The sequence below is a fragment of the Triticum urartu genome, chromosome 2 (genome assembly GCF_003073215.2).
Source record: "Triticum urartu cultivar G1812 chromosome 2, Tu2.1, whole genome shotgun sequence".
NCBI lineage: Eukaryota > Viridiplantae > Streptophyta > Magnoliopsida > Poales > Poaceae > Triticum > Triticum urartu.
The window spans coordinates 27,061,188-27,073,201 of NC_053023.1; the positions used below are offsets into that span (position 1 = coordinate 27,061,188).

At 43.4% G+C, this 12,014-nt stretch overlaps 1 protein-coding gene across 1 annotated transcript; it reads right to left on the bottom strand.

The window, feature by feature from the left end:
- Positions 1–4,104: 4,104 nt before the first annotated feature.
- LOC125535331 (proline-rich protein 4-like) lies at positions 4,105–5,142 on the bottom strand. Its single transcript, XM_048698385.1, has 2 exons — positions 4,934–5,142; positions 4,105–4,824 (listed from the first exon to the last, which is right to left on the bottom strand). Exons 1-2 carry the CDS (start codon positions 5,073–5,075, stop codon positions 4,337–4,339), a joined length of 630 nt encoding a protein of 209 aa, XP_048554342.1. The 5' UTR covers positions 5,076–5,142; the 3' UTR covers positions 4,105–4,336.
- Positions 5,143–12,014: the final 6,872 nt, after the last annotated feature.

Here is a 12,014-nt window from a genome sequence, read left to right on the forward strand (position 1 = left end):
AGAAGGAGAGGTGGTCGATATCACTTCTCTCTGTATGCATATATGTTCATGACGATCTTCTGTTTCCTTCGTTTGCTTACTAGCTAACTAGCGTGTCTAGTCCTTTCTATACGTATGTATAGTACGTGGCGTCGACCAAGCACGGACGTAAGAGAGGACACTTCTCTCTATTAATTATAGCTAGCTAACACAATATATGAAACACCTAAGTTAACCCCCCAAAACCCCCCAAACCCCCCCCCCCTCCAAAAAAAAAAAAAACCCCCCCCCAAAAAAATGTTGACACGTGGATGCCTATTAGTCCCGGTTGGTGCCACCAACCGGGACCAAAGGGTCTCCTGCCTGGGCTCTGCGCACTGCCCACGTGGAGGCCCATCAGTCCCGGTTCTGGATTGAACCGGGACTAAAGGGACAGGGCATTAGTACCGACACTTTAGTCCCGGTTCAGGAACCGGGACTAAAGGCCCTTACGAACCGGGACTATAGGCCCTTTTTCTACCAGTGATTAATAACATTGCATGCAATGAACTTACCATTGCATGTCGTGTTTGGTAGTCTCGAATCATTGAAAGCATACACACCCCACATCTCTTATTGGTTGGTTCCTTTCTTTTATTTATGTCAAGAAACAAGAAACGAGATGAGAGTTAATGCACCGCGCCTAAGTGTTTTGGGATTATTTGGTTTTCATAAGGCTATTTACAGTGGGGAGCATCATATACTAGTATCATGCATGTATGATACTACATCTCTCTCAGTTTACAGGGCGTGCGCGTGCCCCTAGGTCGTCAATTTGGCCAACCTAATACAAGTCATATATTACAAAAAATATACCAATATAAACTTCAGATGTTTTATTTTCAAACCGTATAATTTTTATGTTATGTAGTTTATATTAAGGTGATAAAATTGGCAACCTAGGTATACGCGTAGAACTTGTAAACTGAAACGGAGGTAGTACTACCTTCATAGTGCATAGTATCATAAATGATCTTATTTATTTCATGCATAACACAAAATAGCATAGCATTTAATATGATACAGTATCTACCTATGTTACTAACCCTCTCTCTCTTCTTTAATTCTCGGGCTATTCCCAAGTGCATGATACTAAGATACCACCACTATGTTCAGCCTAAGATGACTTGTACACCTAGATAGAGGGAGTAAGGGGTAGAATGTGTTACATATGAGCAGTTTCTAATTATGTTTAATAAAAGAAAAAACAGATAGAAGATGATCAACATAGTTTACATGATATTTGAACAAGAGAAGTTTTTTTAATACGGTATAGACACAGACGCTCATACATACGCATATACACTCACTCTTATAAACGCATAGACGCACACTCTATCCCTATAAGCACCTACGAGAGATTGAGCCGGCACATCATCTTGAGTTTGACGCCATCGTAGTCAACGGGAACGTCTCCTCCCACTGAACACACATCGTCAGAAGGCCTAAAATAAAATCAGAAAAAATGCGAGCACCAATGTTAAGTCTAGGACTTGAACTTTGGTGAGATTTGTATATCACTATCCTCATAACCATCCGACCATAGATTGGTTCGCTCGAACAAGAGAAGTTAATAAGCAAAACAGAAATGCTATCCAGATCAAATGCTAATGTAGTAAGGAACCGGAAGTAATCCTTAATGGTAAGGGGAAATAATGTATGACGTGGCGGATGAAGAAGCGTTCGCAGTCAATGCATCGCCGACGGTTGACATGGCGTGGGGGGATGGGGAGTCGTGTCGGGGAAGTAGTCTCCGTTGTATGCCGCAATGTCGGTCGCACGAGAGCTCTCCCCAAAGATCATGATCTCCTCTCTCTTATACATGATCACAATAGATGGGGTACTGAAGTCCTGTTGTTCCACATCGTGGTGCATGGAAGTGGAATGGGAAAGATGAGTGGCGCAAAGATCTGGAACTGAAGGATGGTCTCATGTACATATCTATGTGGCATCATGTATTGGCAGAGGAGCAACCTCTAATAGGCTCTAACGAGTCGGAGATGAAGAGTCTACAAATGTTCGGTTTCATCTTCTACTAGTGCAAAATAATGTTTTCAATCATGTCACGCACGACAAGAGGAGTGACACACATGTGACATAGGTCATAGTCCAGCTCATTCACGAAACACAAAGCGCGTCAGGCAAGGTGATGTCATGCAAATGCATAGAGTTTAGTTGTAGTTTTTTTTTGAAGTAAGAGTATTGATCCCACAAAGAGGTGAGCAAATGGTATTTTACCCCTTATGGAGGATTATCTGAATTTGCTTGCAAGTTATTTTGTGTGTGTGTGCGCGCGCGCGCGTGTGTGTGCGTGTGCGTGTGTGTGTGTGTGTGTGTGTGTGTGTGTGTGTGTGTGTGTGTGTGTGTGTGTGTGTGTGTGTGTGTGTGTGTGTGAAAGCAAGAATTAAACTGCACAAGAATAAGAGAGTAATGATAATGATAAAAACTCCAGTAGGGCTAAAAGGCGTTCTATGGAGTCTGTATTCACCACTTGTATTTATTATACTTAATTGTGTAGAAGCACAACCTTTGGTTCAAATACGTGATCCATGTTATATATGTATTGTGTGGGGAGAGCCAATAAAAAGATACGTGCATATTACCGCAGTTATGTATCATGCACACCATCACTGTCACTCCAATGCATATCGGCAAAGTACAATGGTGATTGAGGGTCTCTTCAACGATGTGGAATAAAACACACGAGTCTCCGTTGTTCCCTTACCAATGATTCAGTAAGGAGAAAGATAGTTTTCGTCATTGTTGTACCTCTAACCCCACATCACAAAGATAATAATATCCGTCAAGTCCCGATGGGCTAAATATTGTGCAATCGGTGTTCGCACAATGTCATGAAGAACATTAACACAATTATATAATAAAGATTGTATATATTATCGTCATTAGGATCATATAAATGCTAGTGCTCCCATGTGTCCACAAGAACTGGTGAATTACTCTGACATAGAGGCACAAGACATCGTCGAGGTGTCCATGGCAATGGAAGATGAATTGTTAATGTAACACATGTATAAATTTAGACCAGGGTTTGGGATTACAAGAAGATGAATGAGGGATATTCAATGTCAAGTATGTGGATGATGTTGTTGATGATGATGGTTGATGTTGTGGCCTCGGTGGTCGAAGCTTTGGCGAGGTGGTGCCCTTCTGCTGATTCGCACTTCGGATTCCTTTTGGAGATGAGGTTTTCTGCTTCTATTCTGTGGTCAGTGATCTCTATGTTGGTCATGTCTGAGATCCGATTGCACGGGGTGGAAGTACTCCACCAGGGAGAGGTGGCACCGTGCAGTACGATCGCTGGTATGAGCAGTCGCGCTCGCACTGTGCGTCGTCTTCTCTCCTAGATAGCTGGACGCGGCTAGTTTTCCTCCCACCTTCTGGTCTCATCGTATAGAAAGTCTTAATTATGTCTAATCAGCATATTTTCCAAACCAAAAATTGATGTTTTACATTTAGTGCTCAAAATATCACAAGATCTTGATGAAATCAAGCAAAAGGGCAAGCAACCATGATAAAGTACAGAAAATTATGTGGTTATTGAGGCCAAGTTCTGACCCCAAGTGCGGTTGAGCCTCGCCCTGATCTAGCGTTGTTCCTTTGGTGTGTTGTCGTGCTCATGGATGATTGCTTTGACGATGCTACCAGTGTTTCTTTTTTGTCTTCAGAATGTTGTTATCTGTGTCATAAGCACTGTGTATCCGCCATCTTATTTTCTTGCTTGTTGTAAGTGTGCTCGATGTAATTACTAATTGGTTAATGACTTTGTTAATTCAAGGTCGGCTCTCCTTAAACTTTTGCTCTGAAAAAAAGGAAAATTTAACAAAGAGAGAATGTCGGACGAGTACTTAGGGAGCAAATTTGAAGGACATGATTGGATGACATTGGACAGGCCGGATGTCCGCGGGCAATTGGCGGCGTCCGTTTGGTGATCGCTCGGGAAAATGAGCGTACTTGGTTGATTCATACTCCCTCCGTTCCGAATTACTTGTCACAGGTATGGATGTATCTAAATGTATTTTAGTTCTAGATACATCCATTTCTGCGACGAGTAATTTGAAACGGATGGAGTATATAGGAACCTCTCATTACAAAAAATCACACCGATATTACAAACCTTGTAAAAGAAACTGACCCATCACCCGTACATTTGCCTGACACACATACTTATCCCTCACAACTGTTATTCTGAATGATAGAAGATCAAGCTAAACCGTGACATAAATAGCAACGTCGCTCACTCACTGACAGCAACAAGCTATGAAATTTCACTGCTAGGCCGGACGGTGGCAGATCGAAGTCAATGGTGTCCATGGTATCCACCACCGCCGCCGCCATAGGTGGGCGTGGGAGGGACGGGGTGGTAGTCGGGGTGGGGCTGCGGCTTGGGCTCCGGCTTGGGCACGGGGCCGTAGTCAGGGTGGGGCTCCGGCTTGGGCTCCGGCTTGGGTGGCACGGGCTTCTTGTGGTGGAAGTGCTCGATGATGTGCTTCTTGATCGGCCCGCACAGGGTCGCCGACGCGCACTCTGGCAATGCCGCCGCGTCCGTCTTGGCGCCGGCGACCACACCAAAGGTGGTGGTGCCCTCAGACACCGGCACGATCTTAGATGGCTCCTGGCTGGAACACGGTGCGTTGGAGGCGGTGCTGTGGAGCTGCGCGACGCAGTCGGCGCCGTGGAGGTCGGCGGCCAGGGGAACGCTGAAGGCTCCGGTGCCGTCGAGGCCGCCCACCGCCTTGCTCTCATAGTCGCCGTGGAGATTCTTACACTTGATCGCCACCTGGAGACCTGAGGTACGTTGATGGCAATAGGAGTAGGACAACCATGAGCTGGTCTCCATCGTCTATGCATTGACATTTATATAGTACTACTACCACTGAGCTTCAAGCTAGCTTACCTTTGAAAGCTTCCTCAGCCTTGATGTTCTTCCTGGTGCAGTCGGCGCACTTGGCCAGACCGACGACGACGGACGCCGCCTCAGCGTTGGCGACGGCGATCGCCAGCAGGAGGCCGAGGACGAGCGCTCTCGGAGCTGCCATGTCTGAACCTCTACCACTCGCTTGCCTGTGAAGTAGCTGATCGATGGGTGGATGGATGAATGGAACAGGCGACGCATGGCTTATATAGGCCTCGGCATTGATCGATACAGCTTGATGGATGATCTGGCTGCATGCATGCTCGAAGCTCCACGGGTGGTGGTGGGCGGCGAAGTGATGCGTGACAAGGAGAGGCCGGCTAACTCGCCGAAATTTCAGATGGCGAAGTTAATACGGTGATGGACTTGGTAGGCACCACACGCAGACGCAGGCACCGTGTCTCGCGGCATGCACTTGCGCGCGCGTACATCCACGGCATGCAGCGTGAGTTAGAAGCAGTAGTATCCTATTGGTGCTCTGTGGTACATCTGGTGTTGGATCGACATCAGAATGGCTGTAAAGTGCATGTCCGTTTCGGGGAGTAGTGTGAGTGGTACTTTGTTGTTCATAATTGGAAAGACGGTAGGAGTACTCCAAACGGACTGCTGTTGGATGGATCCACCGATCCACGGTTTCTTCTCAACCCACACTAGCATACCCCATGCGTCCGCATTCACGCAACGTCTACTGTAAACTACTCCCTCCGTTCCTTTCTAGAGATTTCAACAACTGACTACATACGGAGCAAAATAAATGAATCTACACTCTAAAACATACGAATGTAGACATGTTTTAGAGTAGACATGTATGTAGACATGTATGTAGCCATCTCAAATGGACTACAATATACAAATGTATGTAGACATGTTTTAGAGTGTAGATTCACTCATTTTGCTCCGTATGTAGTCATTTGTTGAAATCTCTAGAAAGATAATTATTTGGGAACGGAGGGAGTAACTGGAGCCGTGGAGCATCGGTGTTGATGGAATCACCCATGAGTTTCGGTACAACCGTCCAACCAACGGTTGATTCTTCTGTAAACGTAAATTTGGATTTGGGCTTTGCGCGAAAATGTCTCTTCTAAATTCCTCAAAAATAGCTATTTCGACATGTTGAAAATTTTATTCAAGTGCGTGAGTATTGGGTTTGGGTGTGGCTAGATCTCAGTTGACTGAGACTTAACCCATAGCATATAATAAAGAAAAGAGAAATAACTGCAAAGAAAAGGTGCACGGATCTCAATGTAAGATGTCACGGGTACAGCATCGACTGAGACACACTACTAGAAAAAGGCTATAGATGAAATTAACACTAATGGCGCACCAAAGAAGTGGTGCAATCACTACTATATACTAATGGCGCACCATATGGTGATGTGCCATCAGTGTGGAAGACATTAATGGCGCACCAGACACAAGGTGCGCCACTAGGAACATTTTTTTTCATTTTTCCAAACATACTAATGGCGCATCCAGGCAAAGTGCGCCATTAGTATTTCTAACTAGTAATGGCGCACCAGCCACAGAGTGCGCCATTAGTTGTTTTGAAAAAAAATAAAAAAAAATGTTAGTAATGCCGAGCTCCACCTCCCCTCGCCCCTTCGCCCCCCTTCCCTCGCCCCGTCGCCCCCCTCCCCTCGCCGCCCCCTTGCCCCACCTCCCCTCGCCCCGTCGACGCCCCACCGTCCCAACCACCCGCCGCCGCCGCCACCCACCACCGCTACCTAGCTAGCTACTTTAATAATAAATCTCTTGGCAAGGTCTTATGCTCTGGAACTTTTTTTACTCATGGATTTGTCCAGCCGAGAGAGAGAGAGAGTTCGGATCGTGGTTGCTTTTTGATTCATGACTGCTTGTTGATCCAATATTTACTCAAACTAATGTTGTCCAGTATATGTCTACAATATATGCTAATGGTGGATAATGTTGTCCAGTACGAGCCTCCTCTGCAGCAGAGCTCCGGCTGTGTTGGTAGTCACACCGTGGCACTGGTGTGGCTGAGTTTCTGCTACGGCTACAACCCCTCTTGGTGAGCTCCTCCTTCCCTCTCTCTGTTCTCTCTATGATCTAGCCCTAGTTCATGTTTTAGACGCTTTGGTAGTCCTGCTAGTTCTGGCTGTATGTTCCAGATGAGCATCAATTAATTTTGGTGCTCTCTGTGATAGCTATATCTTGATATAGGGTTGCCAGTTGTTGTGATCTAGATCATTTGTGATGGCTCTCTGTGGTGGTCATCTTGCTCACTGAACTTGCTGCATACATGCTGTTTTTCTGCCTATAAGGGCTGAATTCGTTCTACCATGCTGCTAGACGTTACTAATGTTTGATTAAATAAGCATGGGAAACATTCAGATGTTAACTTCTTTTCTTTCTACCATGCTGCTAGACATTACTAATGGCATGTTCAAGCTTCTTGGCAGCATGTTAATAAATAATATGGCATCTGATTGAATAACTTTAAATGCATGCAAGATTGGATAAGCATGGGGAAGCAGCCACCGCCGCTCTGCCTCACCGGAGTACGAAGTTGGATGCTTTCGAGTTCTTCAGTATCATACTTTCTTCTTCAATATCAGCCATGAGGCAGGTATATAAAACGAGAGATCTCCCCTTCACCCATCTCATTATGATAACTCTGTTGTTTGCTACATCACTCCTTGTCCCAAATTGCAGAGGCTGCCTGACACTTTTATGAAGATGCTGGGTGAAGATCCGCCAGATAATGTGAAGCTCCGACAGGCCGGCAGCGGGGTTCGCAGGCTGTGCTACGTGGAGTTGGTGATCAAGGAGGGCCACATGTACCTGTGCCGTGGCTGGGAGAAGTTCTACAGTGCCTACGACCTGCGACCGGGTACTTTCTTCTCTTCAGGTACGACGATGACGCCACAATGCTCATCGTGAAGGTTTTCAACGCGACTATGTGTCGCATGCGCTATGCTGACGACGAAGATGCCAGTGCGTTATGCCTCTTCTTATTCCTCTACATTTGGCTTTGTCTCACATCGATTGTTAACGGTCATTGTTGCATTTGGACAGGCAATGGGAGTAGCAGCAGCGACAGTGGCTACAGCCAGAGCAGCAGCGATTATGGCTGTAGCAAAAGCAACAACGATTCTGGCTTTAGCGAAAGCAGCAGCGATTCTGACAACAAGAAGGATGATCCGGACTGGAGTGGGGGAGAAGAGGAGCAGAGTGGGGATGAGGAGCTGCATGATGACGATGGGCATCAGGCTGAGGATAACCTAGCGCTGGTGGTGGCTGACCAAGGGCAAGAGATGGTGGTGGCTGACCATGGGCAAGAGATGGTGGTGGCTGACCATGGGCAAGAGATGGTGGTGGCTGAGGATGACCTAGCGATGGTCGTGCCCGTCCTGCCTGAAGGTGGCCTCGCGATGGTGGTGGTGCCTGACAATGATCTAGCGCTGGTGGTGGCACCGGCGGCCCCACAGCTGGGCGACATGACCACGCCAATTGTGGTAGAAGACTACAACCCACAGCTGCCTCCACCGCCTTGCCGCTCTTGGCGCATCAGGCTGAGGAAGGAGAAGGAGAAGAACAATGAGAACTGAACTATGTCAGGTATGTCAGATCTCCAAAATGATATATATATATACTTAGTTACCTATGTTATCTCTAATATGCTTAGTTTCCTATAGGTTAGCTCCAAAATAACTTATGTTAGCACAAAATGATCAAGTTTACATAATAAGCTTATAGTCTTCTTCTTATTCTTCTTCTTTTCCAAAATGACATAGTTAGCTTTATTTTACTTAAGTTGGCTCTAATATGCTAACTTAGAGCTTATATGCTTAGTTTCCTATAGGTTAGCTCCAAAATAACTTATGTTAGCACAAAATGATCAAGTTTACATAATAAGCTTATAGTCTTCTTCTTATTCTTCTTCTTTTCCAAAATGACATAGGTTAGCTTCATTTTACCTAAGTTGGCTCTAATATGCTAACTTAGAGCTTATATGCTTAGTTTCCTATAGGTTAGCTCCAAAATAACTTATGTTAGCACAAAATGATCAAGTTTACATAATAAGCTTATAGTCTTCTTCTTATTCTTCTTCTTTTCCAAAATGACATAGGTTAGCTTCATTTTACCTAAGTTGGCTCTAATATGCTAACTTAGAGCTTATATGCTTAGTTTCCTATAGGTTAGCTCCAAAATAACTTATGTTAACACAAAATGATCAAGTTTACATAATAAGTTTATAGTCTTCTTCTTATTCTTCTTCTTTTCCAAAATGACATAGGTTAGCTTCATTTTACCTAAGTTGGCTCTAATATGCTAACTTAGAGCTTATATGCTTAGTTTCCTATAGGTTAGCTCCAAAATAACTTATGTTAGCACGAAATGATCAAGTTTACATAATAAGCTTATAGTCTTCTTCTTATTCTTCTTCTTTTCTAAAATGACATAGGTTAGCTTCATTTTACCTAAGTTGGCTCTAATATGCTAACTTAGAGCTTATATGCTTAGTTTCCTATAGGTTAGCTCCAAAATAACTTATGTTAGCACGAAATGATCAAGTTTACATAATAAGCTTATAGTCTTCTTCTTATTCTTCTTCTTTTCTAAAATGACATAGGTTAGCTTCATTTTACCTAAGTTGGCTCTAATATGCTAACTTAGAGCTTATATGCTTAGTTTCCTATAGGTTAGCTCCAAAATAACTTATGTTAGCACAAAATGATCAAGTTTACATAATAAGCTTATAGTCTTCTTCTTATTCTTCTTCTTTTCCAAAATGACATAGTTTAGCTTCATTTTACCTAAGTTGGCTCTAATATGCTAACTTAGAGCTTATATGCTTAGTTTCCTATAGGTTAGCTCCAAAATAACTTATGTTAGCATAAAATGATCAAGTTTACATAATAAGCTGGTAGTCTTCTTCTTATTCTTCTTATTTTCCAAAATGACATAGGTTAGCTTCATTTTACCTAAGTTGGCTCTAATAAGCTTATAGTCTCCTTCTTATTCTTCTTCTTATTCTTCTTCTAGTATTCTTCTAGTGTTCTTCTTCTTCTAGTATTCTTCTAGTCTTCTTCTTCTTCTTCTTCTTCTTCTTCTTCTAACTTCTTGTTTATCATTTTGCAGATTTGATTTAATTCACGGAAGCTTGCATGGATTGAGTGCTTCTTTTCCATTTGTGTTTTTATTTTGTATCAATGTGAAACTTTTGTGAATTGATGGATAACGGTGTTGGATGATGAACAATGTGAAACTTTTGTAATATGTAACGATGGAACTATGTGTTGGCTATGTATGTATATATGATGAAACTTGTGTGTTGGATATGCTTGTTGTATATATATGTGTTGGATATCTCATATGTGAAATAGTGATCTGAGATTAAGAAAAAAACGAATTTTTTTAAAAAAAATGTTACTAATGGCACACTTCCATGTGATGCGCCATTAGTATACCAGATACTAATGGCGCACCTGTGGGATACTAATGGCCCACCTGTGATGCGCCATTAGTATACCAGATACTAATGGCGCACCTGTGGTGCGCCATTACTAAAATATACTAGTGGCGTGGTACTAGTGGCGCAACAGTAGTGCGCCATTAGTAGGCAAAACTGGTGCGTTACTAGTAGCCCTTTTTCTAGTAGTGACATAACCAAGTCTTAGTCGACTAACATTTAGCAAGACTGATTGGGTTTAGTACACCCACCTTATTACTAAAATGTGAAGGTCCTCTCAAATATTGAGCCTAATTTTGGCTACAAATTTTACTAGTAACAAATAGCGACTTAAATGCCATACAAATATAGCATTGGAAACTTTTTTCCAAAAGCAAATCTGGTCGCTTACTTTTCTGCCATACAGCTCATATTTTGTGAGTCAAATTGTGATCAAAATTAGGCTCCAATTCAGAAGGGCCTCGCATTTCAGAAACGAGGGAGAGTACCATATATACTGATTGCTACTTTACGTGCAGACCCCTCAATGTAATACACTACTAAATGTAGAGAAGGAAAAGAATCCACTACTTAACCTCCTGAACTATAACTATAGTGGTCCACTTAATCCACACAGGGGTTAGGGAGGACACGGGATTGCACGGCAGTAAAGCCATCTAACTGCACTGGATACGGGAAATCAGATCGACCCCAGGCCTGGGTGTTTCTCACTGGAGGAACGTTTGGTACCAAATAATCCTTGCTTGATCTCATAGGTCCATACTCACGTGGAATTAAAAGCTAGCTGCATGTGTCTGTAGTGTAGATGTGTAGGTCTTGGCTATCAAGACATACAGCTCAGCCCACTTCACCTCCTCCTTATCTCTTCCACACGGCAAGATCTATCAAGATCTGCAGCCATCAAGGCCTCATACATCCACATTGCTGTATGTGGCAGTGGTATGCAGGGCCATCAAGCTCTACAGCTCAGCTCCCCTCCTCCTGTCTTTGACACGGATAAGAATGTCAAATGGATGATCTACCCTTTTCGACGCTCGCGTTTTAATGAGCCAACGCCATTCCACAGAAGAGAGGGGGAGGGGGGGGACATGTCCGTGATTCGAACCTAATAGATTCATGAAGCGCCTTCAGCTGGTTTTGTATTCGCCGCGGTCGACAATCTGACTCTTCAAGAGTGAAAACATTCTCCTCAGAGCACAGTTAGCATACAGATACAGGTAAGGATTGAAACCAATCACACACTGTCACTACAATGGGATTGGCTAACACACTGTCACTACAATGGGACTATTCAGACATCTTTATCTTTTACTTCTTTTACTCCTATAAAATACTCATTTGGTGATTATGATGTGCCTGCAATCCATCATTTCTGACCAACAGATCTGCATCTAACGATTGTGATGTAAGTTGTGGCATTTTTGCAACAAGACCCCACTTCTCTACTCCAATTTGCAGAAACCCCTTGGTATCTTGAAACCAACCACATCCCTCTCTTACCTCATCAAAACAGCCACGAAAAATATATTTTGATTGAAACCTAATAGGAGTATATTTTTAGTGATATATATATATCAAAACTAGAGTGTTTTTCTTTCAAATTTGTGAACATGTATTATTTTACTTTGG